This window comes from Corvus moneduloides, chromosome 7, assembly GCF_009650955.1.
Source record: "Corvus moneduloides isolate bCorMon1 chromosome 7, bCorMon1.pri, whole genome shotgun sequence".
Classification (NCBI taxonomy): domain Eukaryota; kingdom Metazoa; phylum Chordata; class Aves; order Passeriformes; family Corvidae; genus Corvus; species Corvus moneduloides.
The window spans coordinates 23,200,279-23,221,181 of NC_045482.1; the positions used below are offsets into that span (position 1 = coordinate 23,200,279).

Below are 20,903 nucleotides of genomic sequence, written 5' to 3' on the forward strand. Positions count from 1 at the left end.
CATCTTGTGTTTTGGAAAATGGCCCTGTCAGCCTATCAATCAGCCATTTATATACTGTTATTTATAGAGTGATGCCTGCCCCCACCCCTTGCAAGCCTTTTTCTACTTCAAATATTTTAAATAGCAGGAGGGTTCTGCCTTTTGCAGAACGAATTTATTTTTGGTTGTATATTTTGGGGTTACCATTTGTACACTTTAACTTACCACCCACAGGAGTATTTGCACCTTCTATTAGCTGCGTAGCCATGCATCACTGAGCTGTGTGCCTTCGGGTGTGGTGCTGGTAACTGTGATAACATTCCATGCTTAGAGCACAAATAGTGAATTATATCCCTCCCTATGCAAGGTGGATTTTCTGTAATTAGTTAAGCGGAGGCAAAATCAGTTCTTGCTATATTCGTGGATGGCAGTAAGGAGTTCTGGGACTGTGCTGTACCAAGATCTGCATAGACAAGTTTTGTGGCCCATTAGATTTGCATAAGCATAAATCCGTAGGCTCCACAGAGATAAATGAGTCAAGTTTAGCTGTTGCTATATTACAGCAGAGAGCACTTGCTCTCTCCCGTTTGTATATAATTAAAGTTATAGAATGTGTTTTTAATTCAATAATTTATTTAGCAGTTAGTTAAAAATAACATATAAAAAGGTGTGAACCTAAGTTGAAAATAATAATTATTTTTTAATATATGTTTTTCTATCTAAGGTATCAAAGATGTTTGCTTCCAACTATAATTATCAGCACAATCTACTATCTAAGATTTGTTTTTTTCCCAAGTGTAATCCAACAGACTTTTTGATTGTTACAGAGACATTGGGAGTTTAAAATGTGTTACAGTATTTAACTACCTAATTACTGGATTTCTTTCTTATGTATAGAAACTGCTGATAACCAGACAGAACAAGTCATTAATGAAACATTGAGCTATCAAAATGTTCAATACATGGTAATTCTGAAGAATTTGTCCTGGAATGATGCAATGGCTGCATGCATAAATAACAAGATGCAGCTGGTTAGCATCACAGATCAGTTCCAGCAGGCTTTTCTTGCTGTTCAGGCTGCTCTTCATAACTACCCACTCTGGATTGGACTCTTCAGCAGAGATGTAAGTTTTGTTTTTTCCTCACACTCTGGCTTAAGGTAATTTTTACAGTTGTGTGAAGCAAAACCTGAGTTAAAGAAATGCAATGACAAATTAGTTTCTGGGCTAACTGTTTTCATTTAGGGATAACCATCTGGAGTGTCACAAGATAAATGTTTTAAACCATCAGTTCTCCAAGTTACGTAGTTCTTGAACTCCACTGGATAAATTGATGATGATAAAATTATTTTAAAAGACCATGAAAGTATATATTATAGGGTGTCTCTTTTGCTAACATATGAGTAATTAGTGTTGCCATTTAATATCATCACCACTGTTTACAGTACCACCCTAGAAAGATGACCCAAAAACCTGTTTTGGAAGGGAGAAACTAGAAGTGGCAAATAAAATTCAAAATGAATCATTGAATACTTGTGAAGATACATTTCTGAAGTTTAACTTAGATTCTGTTGTTACTTCATGTTATTTCTGCCCATGTTTTGAGTTTGAGGGAGGCACCTCTGATACAGGTCAGTGGGTTTTTCTTTCTCCCTGTGGTTTTTTTTTTTTTTTGGTCAAAAAATGTTGAAATAATGCAGGAGGTGCTGCTTTTTATCTATATTATCTGGAGGACCTGTCAAAAATCTTTATTGTGGATGGAGAGCTGTCTCAACTGTTAATGGAATGGCTTGGGCTTTCTGGCAGGGTTTATCTTTTTTTGTCAAGCACAGGACTCTGGAGATAATTGCAAGAAAAAGGTTAGAATTTTTTTAGAAGTGCCTTACCTACGAAGTTGGGTGGTACTCACTTAGCACTGTTGTGTTATGTTCTTCCAGTGTCAGTACTGGGCTACTGAATACTTCAGCAAAGTAGGGGAAAACAGAAATTACAGAAATTGGAGTATATATTTCATGGAAAACATTTTTAAATTTTTAATGGAAACAACCATTTAATCTTAGTGAAGATGGGGAAACCAGACAATCTATTTTCCCTTCTCTTTTGATTTTTTTAATCTGTAAATGACGATCAAATGATTCATTTTGGGTCGTACAGCTCAGGCATGCACTGGCTCTTCACTATTGCAACACTTCATTATTTGGGCACAATTAAAATGTCACATGAAAGGAAATTATAATGCAACTGATCAACAGAACTTGTTACTCCAGTGCTGAAGTCAGACACAAAAGAAAGATACAAGACAAATTACACAACAGCAGGGGGACTTCCCAAAGACTTTCAAATATAAGATTTTTAAAGGATAGCATGCTGCTTGTATGTGGGTTTTTCCTTCCTGCATCCTCCAGGGCAGGAATACATCTGATTTATTAAATCAATTAAGTATTTAATAGATTACTTTCAACTCGGTATGGAGTAACTGAGACTGGACTTTCTTCTCAGTTATTACCAGTTTTCCAAGACCAAGAGATTACATCCACCATTGGCTTTGCAGATGCAAATGGTGCAATTTGGACATCCCTTTGCTAGGCCTTCCTCCGTAAGCACAGTAGTGAAACATCACCTTTGGATAATTTGCCATTCAGCTAATTTGTATTTTTGCAACTGCAAAACTTAAAATAACAAAGCTTGGTATCCTGTGAGCAGGAGATCAGATCGTGAGGGCAGCGGAACACTTACAGTTCTCACCAGAAACACTGAAAATGTCTAGCCAGTGTAAATATATTATTCTGTCTTTTTCTGCCCTTTGCATTGTTTTACTGTGTAAGCTCATGCCTTTTGCTTAAATAATGCTAGGGTGGAAAACATTATGGCTGGCTGGATGGGAAACATGTGAGTTTTAGTCGCTGGTCTGAGGATGATGAAGAAACAAGTGAAGAATGTGTGGTTTTGGATACTGATGGCTTCTGGAGAACTTCTGACTGTTCCTCTGAAAATCGAGGTGCTATTTGCTACGCATCAGAAAGTATGTATGCTACCATAATTTTTATAAAAGCTGGCCTTTTTTTAATTATGGAACATATTTGATGATTCCAGGTTGTACCTTCAAAATTACAACTTTTTAAAACTTATATTTCCTCAGACAGTCTGATTTCTATGCCATGAAAAAATAGAAACTGGCTTCAAAAACGGGGGCATGCACATGTTGCTCTTAATCCAGTTGTTCCTTAGAAATCAATTCAGCATGGATTCATTGGGTCAGACAGTACCCTTATTGCCAACTGATTCTATCTTTGCACTGCTTCTCTAAGATCGTTGCATACTAATCTCTCCCACTTGCATGTAGGAGAAGATTAAGCTACCTCTGTACTATTTACATTTTAATATTGGGACCTCCTAAAATCTATTCAGACATGCAAGTCTTATGCAGGGAGGAGGTACGTGATTATACGGAGAAGAAGGATAGAAGGTAGACACTGAACTGGAAATTTACATCATCTGAAGTTCACAAAACCCTTCTAACCCTTAAACAAGACAGGGATATAGTAGGATGTGGGTTTTTTTATTTTCAGGAAAGTGCTGTGCTAGTTGTGTATCCTTCAGAAAAAGATTTTTCTGAGAGATCATCACAGACTTCTTCCCTATGAGGCCATTATGATTTGTTATGGTTTTGGTTTTTGTCTGTGAGGGAACACAAGCCATTGTACATCCTGAGTCACAGTAAAGTGTGGCATTATGACGCCATTGACTGTTTTGTGCTTACAATCCAGGTAAACTGCAGGAAGAGTGCCTCTCACTCCTCAAGTGTTAGATAAAGCCATAGAACTGACATGTTGCTAGCTGTGAAGTAGCCTGTTTGTTACAGTGATCTGCCTTGCACAAGAGGCAATACAAGCTTTTAATTGTTGGCCTACACTTAGTGCTTTTTTGTTGGGATTTTATTTTTTAACCTATTAAAATAACTGTGAAAACTTACAAGTATCTGTATTCTTTAGTAGAGCTTACTGCTGGTTTTGTTACTTAAAAAAAAAATCACCATCATGAGGAAACTGAAAGCAAAAATGCATTACACATTTAAAGGATGGCACTTATTTGTCTTACATGTTTTTAAGTGGTACCTGAAAGTGGTTTGTGGGGTGCCAGGTCAGGTGGTGTTATTAGTAATTCATATACTGATGTTGTCTTGTCTTTTTTTAGAGAAGACTGAAAAAGAACAAGTTACACAAGTGAAGTGCCCACATAAGATTAAAAATACACCCTGGATATCATTTAGAAACAATTGTTACACTTTTGTGATAACAAAAAATAGATGGAGAGAACTGAAGTCTCAAGAAGCTCATCATTTATGCAGGAATATGAGTAAGTACTTTGTCATACTGCAGGTATTTATGGACTTGGATCAGCTTGAGGCAGATGAGTGTTAGATCTGAGTCACTGTCTTACAATGACAGACAGCAGAGTGAATGTTGAGAAAGGCTGTGTAGCAGTAATGCAGTAGTGTTGCACTGCCTGATCCTGTTTGCCCTTGCACTACTCTGATAAAAAATGCCAGAGCATGGATAGGAGAGTTGAAGAAAGAGGTGGCTTTGCACTGCTGAACTCTGACATCTCTGAAAAATTGGAAGGTTTTTGTGTTTGGTTGGGGTTTTTGTTATAATATGCCAGTTTTAAATAGTTTGGGTAATTGTTATCCCCTTGGCAACATTTACTTCATGGTTTCCTGCTGCCCCCAGCTTTGCTGTGTGGAACACTTAGGTGAACAAAATAAATAGACTGAAAAGCACATGGACATTTTCTGTTCATCCTGAATAAATTAAAACCTTAGGAACAGCTTTCCTCTCTTAAACCTCCAGACATTCATTTTTGCAAAAACTGTTTTTATTTTTTTGTGAATGGCTTTTAGTTCAATCTTTCCCTTAATACTGTTTGTTTACTAGGGCAGTTCAAGCAAATATGTTCAAGTGAAAATTTGCTGATACTTTTGTGTTCTGTGCAGGGAATTTTTATTACATACAACTTGAAGTGACAGTAGGACCCACAAATATCTCTGGAGCTGAAATCTTACACTTATCCAAAAAACCAGAGATAGTACCATTGATAATACATTTGAAAATCGTTTTTGCAGTGTTCAATTAGTTATTATGTTATAAAGATCTGGCCCTAACACACTGTTGACCTATCTGTAATAATTGTTAACAGTAATAGAAAAAAATTTATTTCTTTTGTAACTGAAAGGTGAATTTGTAAGAAAGTAATGTAAAAAAATTTTCAACAGACCCTGAAGCATTTGTTCTGAGCGTTCGAGATGAAGAGGAGAATAACTTTGTTACTGAGCAGCTTCATTCATTCAGCGGTCTGGCTCTGTGGGTCTGGCTGGGTGTGATTTATGATGACAGTGGTAAGATTTTAGGGTTTGGGGTTTTCCTTATTAACTGGATTGGAGACAAAATTTGCAGGATTAAGTGCATGTTTCTTCCATGTTTCAGTTTATAACTAAAGTCAAAGTGAATGCAAACTTGTAACAATGATTTATATTTGTACTTGTCTTCTAGAAGAAAATAACCTGACATGCTCTCTGTTTGAGTGATAATTAGATCCAATATGTTCTGTTTAGTCAAAATTTGATTTCCCTGGAAAGCAGGACTTAGCATTACTCATCCTGGCCACTTTTAACATATTTAGCATTGGATATGGAATTGATTTAGAGTAACTTATGGTATCACAGCATTTTTTCCAAAGCGAGTATCTGTTATTATCATTAATATATTCAAACTTAAATGGTATTTGTAGACATAATGTCAGTGTTTTAATAAATATGCAATGTTTTCCACAGATAATGTTCTCAAGTGGTATGATGAAACTCATCTGACTTACAATAACTGGAGGCTGGGAAGACCTATCATAAAGAAGAACAGTTTTTTTGCTGGTGTAAATCTTGATGGGTTTTGGGATATTTATAATTATTCTCAAAGTTGGCATGCTAATCACTACAACATGTACAGTATTCTCGCCTGTAAAATCGAAAGGGGTGAGTAGTATTGGAGTGTTGGATGAGAGTCATGATTTAAATTCATGGTTCCTGCTGAAAAAGGCTTTAGTTTTGCTCCTAGTGAAACACATGGCACAGCTGTCATGAGCATCTGGGGTCATCTGGTCAGTCTGCATCACTGCTGTAATACTCTGATCAGGAGAAATGTTTGCTGTGCTCCTCCAGCAACTGCTGAACTCAGTGTTAAAAGTAGCAAAAGTAAACTTACTTGAAAGTGGCTTGTAGTGAGCACTTCAATGCTTGGGTTACACTGATCGATTTCAAAGCTTTCTGTGTTTTCCTAGTAACGTGAAAGAAATGCACACAATTTATCATCTTATTCTTTGCAATAGGACACCAACAGCACAAGCCTCCATTGCCTGAGACTATTCCACATGGAAACAGAACATACAGGATCCTTCAGAAAAAATTAACGTGGTATGAGGCACTGAGATCATGCAAACAAAATAACAGTGATTTAGCAAGTGTACACAGTGAATCAGAACAGTTATTTCTAGAAGATGTTGTCAAACAGGATGGTTATCCTCTGTGGCTTGGGTTGTCAATTCATGATGTAAGTATACACTGTTGGGGATGTTAGTAACAGATCTGTAAATAATATTTTGGACAAGATATGAAGTATTTTCTGATTTTTCTTCCAGTTCCTTAGAATCTCTTTTCTCTGTAGTATATTTTCAACCCTGTGTAATGTGTTAGTATTAAATTTTGGTGAATGTAGGCACACTAAGGTATTTCTTCCTAATACCTAACAGTTTAAAATAACAGTGTTCTCTCATTGTTCCTCGCAGCACAAGGAAGCGTGATTTGCAGTGCTACCCCTAGAGGCTTCAGACTTCATGGCCCTCTTTAGAATGAGATTTCATTAGCAAATAGAGACAGACATGGCTGTGTGGAACCTGCTTAGTTGAGGTCAGGACTGGCTCTCCAGAGCAGTTCAGGAACTGGCTCTCAGTAAGTTAAGTGTCCATTCTCCCAGGAAACACAACAGCAAGAGGCAGCTGCAGTTCTTCTTCCTTCTCTGTCTGCTTTACTGTGGAGCCAAAAGCCTGTGGCCCCTGACCCTGCTCCCCTCACTAATTGCCAGACCAAGTCGCAGTTGGCAGGAATACCCCTCTGCAGAGGTGTGTCATTTCTATGCATACATGTGCTACCTCTGCCTGTGCTGTGACAGAATGGGTCCTTCACAACTGACTTCTCATTGTCAGGGGTTTCCAGGATTGTATCTGAAATAGGAGCTAGCGCTGCAAACCATCCCTGAGCTGCCCAGTTTTACTCACTGAGGCCATCTCAACAGTTTAGCAGTTTGCAACGTATCCACTAATGTTCATAGCAGGCAAGGCAGATTGCTTAAATGAAACAGCAGGGTGGAACTAAGTAAAATGCTCCCCACAGGATAAAACAGGCACGTTGCAGGTTCACGTTGTGAACATGCTGTACTTTATCAGTTCCCACAAATAATAGAAATTTCTATGTTAAGAAAATGCAAACTATGTTGTACGTTTATTTACTGTGAATTTAGATGAGACCACCTGCTCTTTAATTTATCACTCTACAAGGGACAAATATTGCTGCATGACTTAATTCATGATGGATGAGATTTAAAGCACAGTCATGTGGTTTAAAAGTTGTGGGTTTTTTTCTTTAATCAGGGAAGTAAAGCTAATTTTGAATGGTCAGACGGAAGTGACTTTGACTACTATCCCTGGGAATTAGAAAATTCAAATACTACTGAGAACTGTGTTCTGTTGGATACTAAAGGATTTTGGAACCGTACAAAGTGTACAAATGTTGCTGAAGGTGCCATTTGCTATAGTCCTCCAAACAGTAAGTGTTACTTTTAAGGTTTTGTGAAGTTGTCTTTACATGTTGCATTTATAAATAGAAATGAAAGTTGAAATACTGCACATGATTCCCTTTTTAAGAAGAGTTTTCTATCAGGAATGATAAAACACTTTTTAATACTTCAGAGAGATAAATTCTCATCATTCCAGTGGTGAAAATCTAAATCAAATCCAGTTACTTCTTGATCACCTGTGATATGAATATCACATGTATGTATCTTTTCTAAATCAAAGTATATATACAACAGATGTCAAAATCCACAAAAAAGCAATAAAAAATGGTTCCCAAGCCTTTGGGATTTGTCTTATGCCCATTTTCAAACAAATTCATCCATGACACAGTAAGAAGGAATGTAAGATAATTGAATAGTGGTTGTTGGTAGTGGTAGTAGGCCTTGTTAATACTTACTGTCCTGTTATTCCAGAGACTGTGCACAAACTGCTACAGCAGAAATATCATCAATTTCTTTGTCTTTGCAGAGAGAAAATTGGAGCCAAAGCAAGCGAGCAGAGCCTCTGGATGCCCTCAGAGCAGTGGCTCCCTGCAGTGGGAACAGTATAGGGATCACTGTTATGCCTTTGACATGGCATTCTACAATTTTTCTGTGTATAACGTGGAAGAAGCTAAGAGAATCTGCCAGAAGCTGAGTAGGTTTGGACTCCTCATCACATAACTTATTATAAATCCCCTATTTGAGAAGAAATAAAACCCAACAACCTAAAAACTTACTCTGGTTATACTTCAACTTTGCCATTTTTATGCTCCTTTAGTTTAGGAAAGGCAATACCAAGCTTTATCTTGGAACATCTGATGAAAATTCTTAATAAAATAATGCAACACTACAAATTGTTTAGCACACTGGCACTGGCAGATAAAATGCAGGTAGTCAGTTGTAGAAGATTGAGGAATTTAATGCTTACAGTTTGGAGGAAAACACTTTATCTGCATGCAAAGTTAGTGCTGTTGGCAGGGCTTCCTTCTTATATCTGCTGTAGCTGCTTGCTAATAGGGAGCTTGCTAACCTATCAAATGGTTCAAAGCTTGTATGTTACAGATATTAAAGCACATAAAAAACGTAATTTTATGTCAAATTAAAGGATTTTCTCTCTTCTTTGCTGAGCTACATGGGGAATTGTGCTGCAGAAACAATGTTAAGCAGTTTCATGTACAGAAGTTTTAATCACCCTAACATAGAAGTTAGTGACTGTTGTAACTTTTTTTAATGGAATTATCTTGCGATTGGACTCACTATTTAGGATCTAAATAACCCAGTCCTAGATGCAGTTTTCTATTGAGTCCAACTTGGTCTGGTAGTTGAAAGAGAGAGCATCTGGCTTTGCAGAGGATGGGTACGCTCTTAAGCATGCCTCTAGCATACGCTTTCCTCCCTCTTACTCCTTAATTGCTGTGCATAAAACCCTGAGGCACAGTGAGAGGAATGATTTAGAAATTAACTTGATTCAGCAAAATGCTGAGCTTTTGTTCTATATTTTTGAAAACCTATTACGTGGGCAATACTAGTAATTCTCAACAGGCATATCTCTTAGTATCTTCCATGTATGTAGTCTGCAGTTGCAATAAATTTACTCCCATTTTATTTTGTATAACCTGCTAGAATAACCAGTGATCTGAAGCCATCTCGTAAAACATGCTGTATTTTAGGGGATGTGAGGATCTTGTCTTTATTCTGAAGGTTATTCTAAGCTAATTTTACAAAAGCTTATTGGAGCAGCAAATCCTTTCCCATAGTAATTGTTCCCACAGAAAATTCAAGTGTACCAGCACCATGAAAAACCTTGTAGGTTGCAATTCTGACTCGTTTCCTCTGCCCCATAGATCCTTCAGCAACCCTTCTGACTATAGTGGATGCTGAAGAAAATGCATTTGTTAGCACACACATAAAGGAACATGATCTCATCACCAAGAACGTATGGCTTGGCCTGGATCAGAGCTTTAAGGGTAAGAAGTAGCAACAATGTATGAGCATGAATGTTTCATATTGTAAATATAAATGCATAAATCCTCACATAAAAACAGTTCTGTAGTGTTGGTGGCCTACAGTAACTTCTACTTGAGGTTGGAATCCCTCATTTAACATTTTAAAGCACTTTGGACTTCATTGTAGTCAAGTCTCTTCCTGTTGCACACTTAGGGTAATCAGGAGTCTCTGAAATTAATTTTTCCTACTGCTGTTATTGCTGCCCAATGTTCGATGCAAGTGCATCAATTGCTAAAGGTCTAGAGAAGAGGGGTGGCTAAAAGTTGTGTGTTTGTATCTACTGCTTTTAATATATGGGATGGATAGTCAGCCCTTTTCCTTTTAGCAATGTGAAGAAATCAATAAATTGTGAATGACATTGTGTAACATTACAGGATGTTTTGGTGATCTAGACTGGTTTGTTTTTTTTAACAGGTCAGTCCCTGAACTGGCTGGATGGCTCATCAGTTAATTATGTCAACTGGGAGAATAAAACTGCAGCAGCCAATGAGAAGTGTAGTGTTATCCTGTCCACAACTGGCAAGTGGTCCAAAGTTGACTGTGCGCATAGCCGAAGCAGAGTGGTTTGTAAAGCTCCTTTAGGTACGAAAACATTGATTTTAGCAGAGACTTAATTTTGTAGAGACTGTTTTCAGGAATTTCTAGTTTATTGGATAAAGTCTGTATTGAAATAATGGAAGTGCAATTCACAAAAGAACCCATCAAGTACCTCTGCCTAAGCAAGAGTCTTCTGTTGTTGTTTAGCCATAAAATTGCATTCAGAGACAAATGGTCTAGGAATTTACTTCTCCTGGCTCTTGCTGTCTGCTCATTGGGTAAGGAAGAGAACTGAAATGTCCACTTACAAGAGAGTGTAGAGTAGTTGCTATTGCTTCTTACCACATGGTATCTGTCATGGGTGAGTTTGTGTAGGTGGAGTCAGAAAGAGTTCTGCTTGTAAGAGATGCTGAGTGAGCAGGTACTACAGAATATGTTTTCAGTCTTGGGGAGGCTTCTGGAAATGTCATCCCATAGCTCCAGAAAGAGACTTAGGCCTTTACTCCCTCATACTTGGCTTTGTACAGGAAAGCAAGCAGTTACCTGAGCCTTAAGCAAGCAGTTACCTGAGAAGCAGTGGAATCTTTTCTGACTTTGTATACATTTTCACTGAAGTGGAAATGCAGGAATAGATAAAACTTTGTGCCACTAAGGAAGACCTCAACAAGATCTTTTCAGTCTGAAGGGAGTATAATTACCTTCCATTCCAAGAGACCAGATCTCACAAGATTTATGAAGTATACGAACCTCTAAATGAGTGCAGCATTTACAAGTAGGTTCTTTTGAACTCCAGAGGTTCCTTCCAACCTAAATATTAGTAAATTAACAACAGAATGATCAAAAATAAGCTAATGCATTCCTGTGAATGAGCATCTAACTTACTATGTGATGAAGCAAAGACTACTAATATGAAGCATTTTGCCTTGACCTGAGCTAGCTGTGCAGTATTAGCGTGTGGCTACCTAAGCATCAATCCTATGACAAAATATTCGTGCCAAAACTCTTAAATAATAACTGTTTGGTTTTTGTTCTGTTTCAGGTTCTAATCATACCGGTGTGGCTATAGCATTTGCCCTGCTAATTATTTTGGTTTTAATTGCTGGACTGGTATGGTACCTCTACAAAAAGAAGCATCTTCACTGGAGTGCCTTCTCTTCCGTACGCTATCAAAGAGGGATGAATGATGATGAAACTGATGATATGTTCACAAAAGACAGCTTTTGAAAAACTTTCTTCTGATCAACTTATGCATGAACTTCACTGTGTGAAGCCATAAGAAATGAGCTACTCGATGTGTTATTCTTTCTGGAAAAGTAACAAGGTTATTAATTGGGGCTAAAATGAGTTTGTTTATATACAAGTGCAATTTTTATTAAATTTTAAGGTAATTCTTTACATTTGGCCTCAGCCTTTTAAGATGCAAGGTGTTCAGAGATCTGTTGTATTTTTTAATTTATAGTATTGTATCTCTTTACTGGAATTTTTGATGGAACAAATTAATGCCAGCAGTACTTCATGCAACATCACTTTAATGAATACACTTAAAATATACTTTTCCCAATACTTATTTATACTAGGATTAAATGCCTCATTTTATAGTTACCTATCTCTAACTTTATAGGTGAAATATGTCATCTGTCCAAGAAACAAGATATAGAGAATATGTCTAAGGAAAGACTGAGAATATATGGTAAACAAACTTGTGTACATAAATGCTAAAAATACTTGAGTATTTTGCATAAAACTTAAACTTGATTTTTGTATGTGATGTGTCACTGTAGCCTTTCCTATGCACTCCAAAGAAAGCTATAAAGGGAGAAAGGGAAGATGGAGTTGTATATATTAATTACTCAATGATTTGATTAATTAATGTTTTGAAAAAGTCTTTTGATTTTTTTAAACGCACAGTACAAAGAGCAGGTGCATTTACTTTTATGAAGGAGGATATGCCAAAGACCAAATCCATTCTGCATGTGGTGGTGGCAGGAGGTTGTAAATAGGAATACAGTGGCCAGATGTGCTGAGAAGAGTACTACTGATTTCTCTGAAGCAGCAGAGCAAGGTCACAATGTTCAACTGCCTTCTTTTCCTGCAGTTTACTTATGTTGATGGCACTTTTCTTTGTTCCTGTTTGCACTATTTTGATAAGCAAGTGTTTATCAGTTGTGTTGAGAATTAGAGAACTCCTTGTAGATACCACTTTGAGTCTGTTAAAAGAGCAGCCTGAAGGGGCACGGTAAAGGAGCCCTTGTGGTAGCTTGCTGATCAAAGAAGTAAGCACTTTTGTTGTTTGTTTGGTACTTTGGGCACAATTGTGAACATTTGCTTTCCTGAGGTAACTTGTAGAAAATGCAGTTATGATGAAAATAATACTCATTCTTTAACTTACCCTGGTATGAGAAGTGTTTGAAACGTTGCAAAGTCTGGTTCCTGATGTCTTCTGGTTTAGCTTATATGCCTAAGTGCTTTGCCAAATGACTTCTAACTTAATGGACTAAAAAAATGTTGGTTATTGTCTTTTTCTAACTACAGTAATAAGTGGGGAAAAATATTTACGAGTTCCCACGTTTTGAGATTTATAGTTTTATAGATGTTTATACTTTGAGCATTTTTAGGTGTGAATCTGAAATGGAAAGCGGCAATTCGTAGTAAAATCCTAATTCAACACAAAAGGATATATGCTCTTTATTAAAAATTGTATATTTTATTCTTACAAATGATGTAAATAATTTTTTCAGGCCCCATTTCTCATGTTTATTTCATCACACCCAAGTTGTCTGATCACTGGTAATTCTTTTTTGCATAAGCACAATGGCCTTAGTGCAGGTTGAATAACCCACTTCATTTGAAATACACAGGAAGATTATTTGGCAGTATTGTTATTGAAAAAATAAAGTTAAATAAAACACTGAACTGCTTACACTGATTTTATTTCCATGGAAGCAGTTATCAGAGTTAAGGTATGGCTCATTAATCACTGAGTTAAAAAGCACATAGCACAGGGGCTGTGATCAGAATTAAAGCCAGTAAGTGTGTGTTACTACAGTCAGAAAACTTTAGAGGTAACACGTATCTCTGGTGTATTTAAAAAGAGTGCTGGTAACTTTCTTTTTGCAGTTGAAAACTTAGTTATACCTGGCTTTTATCAAGCTGCTTCAGGCTTACACAGTCAGGGAACATTCCTCTGTGCCTTTTTGTTCTAATTAGGGTGTAGTTCATTAGCACCTCAAGGCCCAAATTAAGGCAGTGTATAAAGGCTCCCTACATAACACCTCTTTAAATATAGGCAGAGTTAAACTATTTCCAGCCAAGTAACACTTGCAATTAAAGCATGAGATGTATTCATTTTAAGTGATGTCTGAACTCTGAATGCCAGATACCAAAATCTCTGACTGCTGGTCACAGGGCAGTGTTATTTTTAGCTCCAGTAATGGCTTGCTGGGAGAAACATCCTATTGTCCAAGATGACTAACAAGGTTGTCTGCTTCAAAACATTAATCTTAAAACTGAATATGATGCAGAGGGAAATGGCAGCAGAGACATGCTTTCCCAGGTCCCAGAGCAATGGAGTTGAGAAGGCATCCTAAAACTCCTTCATCCCAGAGCACAGACTATCTGCCAGCTTTGGTAGCTCTAGGCAAAAATTTCAGTTCCTCTTCCTGAGTTTTGCCTGGCCCTTGGAGACTCTATGTCGTGGAAAGGTTAATCCACATCTGCCACTACACCAGCCAGCAATTTTATTTTAACAGTGTTTCTTCATCAATAACTTAATTGACATAGAAATCAACAGGTCTTTATGGATGAGCACCCTTTGGGCTTGATGCTTTTGTTGTACTTCTCAGCATTTTTCCCTTAAACCAAATGCGCCATTTGCTTGTTGCTTTGGACATATGTTATACATGTAAACATTTTTGGAAGGAGTAAGTAAATTGCATGGCCTGCCAGTGATATTTTTTTGGTGTGGCTGCAAATAAATGAAGACCAAACATGACAATTTTAGTTGCTACAAGTCAGAACTACTGTTTGGGCCCTTCATGCATCTGCTGTTGCTGTGTGTATGGAGCACAGTGGGATATGTAACACCCAGGTTTCTAAAAGTAGTCAAATTCATTCTGTTGTCAAGAAGTACATAAAGTTCGTATTGACCAAGTTGAACAGACACTGCACAATTTTAAAGCAAAACCTATGAGCAATATTAAAGAACTAAGCTTAGGAAAAACAAATTAGTTACTGGAGAGTAAAATTCAGTTGTCACTCTAATGGGCCTTTCCCATTTAGTTCTGGAGTTTTACAATGAGAGCTGACAAAGTAGTAGAGAGGGAATATTCTGTTAATAGCAAACTAACTTGCAAATGGTACATAGCATAAATGCCCTTATAAAAGACTATTATTATCTTGGGTATATTCTTTATGGCTGAACCACAGCAATGGTATTTGCACACTGAAAACTCCTGTACTCTCTATCATAGTATCTGTCAGTAACTAAGATTTTTAACAGATTTGAGGGGGTAGGAGAGGATACCAGATGAGGTTTTTATTGTGATGACACAGTACTGCAACACAGACTGTAAGTCCTTATGGATTTCTCTTTGCCAATACAGAAGGGACTGTAATTACAAACAGTACAACAGTTCTTTTGTTTGTTTTACTACTTTTCAGCATAAATAGAGTCAATTACTTCAAGGTGACTTTTAAAAAAGTGGAATTTCAGCAATACAAAATCATTATTTCAAAATGTGCTTCCTGCATTATGCTGGCCTCTTACGCATTTTTTGCTAGAACAAATGAGAACAGAGATCATCTTCTGCATGCTCTGTCTTGGGACACTCGTACAGGTAGGAAGTATAAAACTTCCCTTTTCAAATGTTATGTGTCATGTTCCCCTTTAGGAGATTATACAGAGCAGATAATTGTACAAAACCATGGTGCTTACACTTTGTAAGTTTAATTTGAATTTGCATATAAGGCTTGTTAGATTTAACAAAGTAATGGGTTGAGATGGTTTTACAAATATGCATGATTTAATGTCATCACTATTAGCAACTGAACTTTCATTGAAATGTCTTTTTTCATAAACATGATCTGGGTATTTAAAGATCATCTTGTGTTAAATGAGCGTGAATTATAGATGTGTGTGGATAGTGAGAAGTCACATTTGCCCAGGGCTTGCATTGTGAGCTGCTTTGAGGAAAAAGACTGGGTTTTGGAAATTCCGTCTTCTGTTGTCTCCTGCGGACACTGTTGTTCTTTGTACCTCTTCTCTCTCATACCTGCTTTGCAGCACTGATTGTTAAGCCACCAAATGGAGAACACACCACCACAGACACAAGATCCAACCAGCCAGCCTTACACCAGCGCAAGCTGCCAGGAGAGGAGAGCAGGAAACACCTCTTCCTCTAAGGAGCAGCAGCTGCAGGGCTGAAACATGTGGGATGAGCAGTGCCAGTAGCTCCACAACACTGCCACGGGCTGCAGGAAAAGGGCTGCAACAGCCACTGTGGACAGCTAGAGCAGCCTGTAGCAACAGGACGTCACAACCTGGGTAGGGTGGATGTGTTGCCCTCCTCTGCAAGCAGGAAAGCAGAGAGCAGCCAGGGAGCGAGCAGCTTTCTTGACCCTGGCCCAGGTACTCACAACACAACAATGGGGAGTTTGCTGTGGACAACAGCCACTTCTCCCCACTTCCAGCACCAGGGGACTCCCTCTACACCTTCTTCAACCAGGGTATCTCCTACCACACAGATTCAGTATCCCACACCAGTCTCATCTTGCAGAACCATTTCTGAGTACTTTATCACGAGCCTTCTGCTGGATTGCTTTTCTCAAAGAGAGTGACTTACCAAGATTCAGCTGTTGCAGGGGAGCTGGGAGGAGATTGCTCCTGTTTTAAATACTGCTGTGCCCATGGGCACATGGTAACAAGACACAAAGAAGCAGCTGAGTTGCCTTCAGCCTCACACTGCAACAGGAGAAAGGGTAGAAGATAGGTAAGTTGCTCCTATTAACGTGTGTGCCTCATTAGTGGCCCCGCAAAGACTATGCCCAGCGTCTAACCCAGTATAGAGCCAACTGAGTTTATCTTCTCCAGCTGTCACTATGATAGTCACTCAGGATTTGTAAGTATTTGCTTTTACAGGAAGAACATGTTTGTATTGGTAATCCTGAGACCTCACAGCATTCTGGGGAAGGCCTGGGGCCAGTGCCTGAGGGCTGTGAGGGGCCCCAGACGTGTTCCTGGGTGCATCATGGGCAGGAGGTGGAGCTGGGCTCTGGAACACCAGAGCTCTTTTCTGTAGCTTGCTGGGCTGCCCAAGCCAGTGCTGGGTGCAAATGGCAGGAACCAGGAATCAGCCACCTGAATGTGTTTGCTCTGGGTTGTGTTCAGACCTAAACACGGGTGCAGAGTCTGGGTGCTCCGTGTGGTGGATTCCTCCCAGCTGGGTGTCACAGCCACGCTGGAGCAGCGCTGAACTGGCACATGGGGTAAGTGACTGTCACTGGCAATCCTGCTCCCGGCCTTCACCTCTGTGTTGACAGTGGAATGAGGCCAAGGTGTATATCCAATTGTGCATTAGGAATCTCTGGTACAAAAACTAGAAAAGAGCCTAGCAAATTTGCATCCCACTGATTTACGAGTTTGTATTTTACAGTGGGGGCTGGAATTAATATGTGAGATTTGTTTAAAGGCCCAAGGGGGAGCATGTTACTTTGAAGCAAATGCACAGGGTAATGCTAGAACACACAGCCTACATGGGGAGAGGCTGTATGTTTTAAAACAAGCTATAAATAAATGTTTCAAGTTTACAGTCAATAATAACTAGATACATGACCTTGTGATACAACCTACCTGAGGCAGTGTCTTTGTGTATAAACTGTTTTGTGTTTATGGTATAGGTGCTGATTATAAACTGTCATGAAACTAGTTCATATAAAATAAATATTAGAGCATTCAAATTTGAATTAACCGTTACAGAAATACCTGGGTGGGGTCCCAGAGGGACTGCATGTCACATGGACAGCATGATCAGATATAAAAAGGGAGTCAGAGAAGGCTTTTAGTTCACCACCACTTTGGGTGGTTATTCATGGCTACCACTCAATAAATCAGTTGTGTGTGGTGGTGTAGTTGTGGTGGACCTGCAGCAGTCCATGTTTGTTGTCTTGATAGAGATGTATTAATGAAACAAGCGCAGTTTGAAATTCAGCAGCTGCAGAGAAAGGAGACTGGCTACCTTGCAGCAATCAGAGGCAGTTGCAGCCTCGAATAAAGACCTGGAAAGTCCATGCAAGGAGATAAAGATGGAGAAAAAATAATCTGTAAACAGTTGGAGGTTATATTGCATAGACCAATCTCCAGGGTCCTGAGACACTCAGAGCATTTGACCAAGGGATATGGGGGAGCATAATGATGGGGAGGATGCATCACTGCTTGGATTCCATACCTGTGTATGGATTGAGGGAACTTCTGTCTGCTAGTGGGGTGGTCTGTCTGTGTTGCTGACAGCTCAGCTGTTCCCAGTCCCAATTTACCACTTCAGTGACACAAGCTCTTAGGTGAGCACCATGGCCAGGCCATGCACTTGTACGGGAAGTGCAGATTGGCACCTTATTTAAGCCTGAAGTGATTTTCTGTTATTAATGACTTTGGAGGTGCAGAAGGTATGGAGTTGATCCCACAGATTGGGCCTTGGGAGATGATTAATTCCTTGCTCCGCTTTGACAACAGCCGTCTCAGAACCTGTGGGACATCTCCCACTGAGCAAAGGTGTGACACAGCCCCACAGAGAAAAGCAGAAGTTGGAAAAAAACCTTCCCCATTATAGCAGAAAACTATTTTCTATTCACCCCAAAATTTGCTTCTGGGAGGAAAGGCTGTTGTATCCTCATGCCAATGACGCCTACTTTTTGCTTACAAGTTCTGAGTGTTAAGCTCCAAGCAAACACCTTAACATGGGCACACAATGCCTGTAAGTGAATACAGCCTGTGCAATCCAATAATTTATTAAACTTTCATCTTGTAAAGCCAGTTACAAATTAAAAAAAGAAGAAGGAATTCTGTAATAGAAATGAGCAAAATTACAACAAATAGTAGTGTGAGTTATGTTTCAAGTGGGTTCAAGCTGCCTGCAGCAACCCAAGAGGCAGAACGTAGAGCTAGTGCAGAGTTAGGACAGGGCTAATCAAGCCTAGTCTGATACATTAGAAATCGAGCCAGTGTATGCAGTGTATACAAAGTGTTGCTTCTCAGGTTGCCTCTGCATTCTTGTTCTCTCTCACCTGTGACCTGGTCATCTCTTTATTCCTCATGACAACAAGGGGGTGTTTGTAGGATCCATCAGTGACGCTATTTAAGGCAAAACTCCAGCTGAAGGGATGATGCACAGCACTGACCACCCTCTTAGGCTGATCGTGTAGCAAGTGCACAGAGTGTTTGCACATGCTGCAGTGTAGTGGAAACGAGAGAGGAGCAGGGGTTATGTACAGTGTTTCTTCTTGTACTGCCACCCTCAAAACTAGTGTTCTACAACACAGTATCAGTGATACGGCACAATTTGATGATGAATTGGAATGGAACCTGTTGCACACTGACTCCTACTGTTCTATGCCATTTCTGTTTCATAGCTAACAGGCCTTAGCTGCTGCTACTTCAGAAATGGAGACAGCCAATTTTAAATGTGGAACAAGGCCCGTATTACATACAGCTCTGCAGTTTCAGTAAGAAACAGAATGGTCCTTTGCATTCTGGGATCCCAAGACTAGACAAGAGTCAGAGAAAATGGCTCAACACTAGGTTTCTTGTTTGCTACTGCAACTGATTTATGATGGGGCTGATACTGAGTATTTTAAACAATGAAATCAACTTTCTGAAGAGACTGAAGATGGCTGTTGTCTTTCATGGAGAAGAAAAAAATTCTGCTTCTTCAAATTGCAGGTAGCTATAAAAACCTCCAAGAAGCAGTTCTTTTGGCAAAATAGCATTGTTTTCAAGTTCTGCTGAGGACTAAGGACCTAGAGGAGACTGGATGGGGACCATGGGGAGCCAGTGATGTGAGCAGTTCTTGTTAAAAGTTGGGGGAGATGAAGGATTTGGCATCTGCTTCCTGTAGTAGAGAGGAAGTAAAAATCTTGCCTACAACAATTTATCTAAGCACCTATTCACTCAGTAGGAAACAGTTCACTTTAAAGTTCAGGGACCCCAGTCATCCTAAAATCCCCCCTAAAGAAAGAAGGATCTTAACGCAAGCAAACTGCTCACCGTAAATCTCCACCCTCCATCTCATACCTAGAGTTTGTGAAGAGCAGCTCTTCTGGAAATGCTACTAAAACAATCTCCCCTCCTGGGCTGTACAGGGGAACAGCAGTCATTATTTTTTAGGCAACAGATGCTGTTTGCAATGTGCCCAGAATGGCATCTTATGGTCTATTTCAGTGGAGCTATTTCCAGAAATTTCCTCCTAGACTGGAGTACTTAGTAGTTTAACTGAAAGTGCCACTTTTTACAGTCGTGTACCTGTGAACTTTTATTGGAAGGTAAACAACCACCTTGGGTGTTTTTACTTGTTTCTTTGTTTCGTGCTCTCTCATATAGGGTTTGACCTCTCTGTTGGACCATGTGGCTTCAATTATACAAAGGCTTTTTCCTTTTAAGACCAGATCAGATGGTTAGCAGATTCTGAAGGAAAAAAAAACCAAACCCACAGTGATTTATATTTTAGATTTGTTTGCAAAATAAATAAAACAAATACTATTTTAGCAGACCGTGCTGTGATCACATGATCCCAGATGTCTGCATGTTCAAAATTCTTAAGGAAGCTTAAGTCTGTCTTCTGTTCTGCAGAAATGATTCTTGTTAATTTTTCTGCCAGTATGACAGGTGATACTGAAAGCAGCAGAGAGCACACGAGAAGGAGGAGGATGCTTCTGACTTTGCTTCTTTAAGGTACATTGTTCATCAAACAAGCAAGGGGAAAACAGGTTTTGGGTCATTAGTACTTAACAACAGTTGTTACTGTTTAATGTCTTTGGGCAGAGGTGCAAATCCTATGGTACTGTAGATGTCACTTCAGGTTTAAATACAGTAGTCACGTGAATTCTTAAAAAACATCTTTGCTACACTTGTGCTGGCAAGTTGCAAATACCCATGACTAAACTAGTGCCAGTTCATCCATATCACCTAGTCCAGATGCTTGCATGACTGTCCACACTGGTGGCTGATTTGACACTGCAGCGTTTCTTCACAATCATGTTGATGTATGCTTTCATGATCTTTATTATTTCGCCCACCTGGGGAGAGAACACAGTAATACAGCATAAGCACTCTGAAAACCTCAGTGCGCTGAGGCATACAGGACATTTTGCTGAAAAAGATTCCCCTTGCCCACAGTCACGACACAATAAATTTTGCATGTTGATACTAAATGTGAACATGACAGTAAGAAGGGAAAGGCTTGACAAGTTTGTGCTTGGTTGTAGCAACACTTAAAAATATTTTTAGCTCAAA

General features: G+C 39.0%; 2 protein-coding genes across 5 annotated transcripts in view; one reads left to right on the forward strand and one right to left on the reverse strand.

The window, feature by feature from the left end:
- The window catches only part of LY75 (lymphocyte antigen 75), a 44,394-nt gene extending 31,079 nt beyond the window's left edge, over positions 1-13,315 (forward strand). Inside the window, exons 25-35 of the mRNA XM_032114263.1 lie at positions 877-1,103; positions 2,832-3,000; positions 4,173-4,334; positions 5,251-5,373; positions 5,809-6,003; positions 6,357-6,577; positions 7,674-7,848; positions 8,346-8,513; positions 9,703-9,825; positions 10,280-10,447; positions 11,442-13,315. Coding sequence (XP_031970154.1) covers positions 877-1,103; positions 2,832-3,000; positions 4,173-4,334; positions 5,251-5,373; positions 5,809-6,003; positions 6,357-6,577; positions 7,674-7,848; positions 8,346-8,513; positions 9,703-9,825; positions 10,280-10,447; positions 11,442-11,626 — 1,916 coding nt within the window. The 3' untranslated portion in view covers positions 11,627-13,315. The remainder of the gene's footprint in view (positions 1-876; positions 1,104-2,831; positions 3,001-4,172; positions 4,335-5,250; positions 5,374-5,808; positions 6,004-6,356; positions 6,578-7,673; positions 7,849-8,345; positions 8,514-9,702; positions 9,826-10,279; positions 10,448-11,441) is intronic.
- Positions 13,316-14,457: 1,142 nt separating this feature from the next.
- The window catches only part of LOC116446445 (unconventional myosin-X-like), a 93,791-nt gene continuing 87,345 nt past the window's right edge, over positions 14,458-20,903 (reverse strand). For all 4 annotated transcript variants that reach the window (XM_032114260.1, XM_032114259.1, XM_032114261.1 and 1 more), the window contains one exon: positions 14,458-20,686. In XM_032114260.1, the coding sequence (XP_031970151.1) occupies positions 20,573-20,686 (114 nt within the window). In that variant the 3' untranslated portion in view covers positions 14,458-20,572. The remainder of the gene's footprint in view (positions 20,687-20,903) is intronic.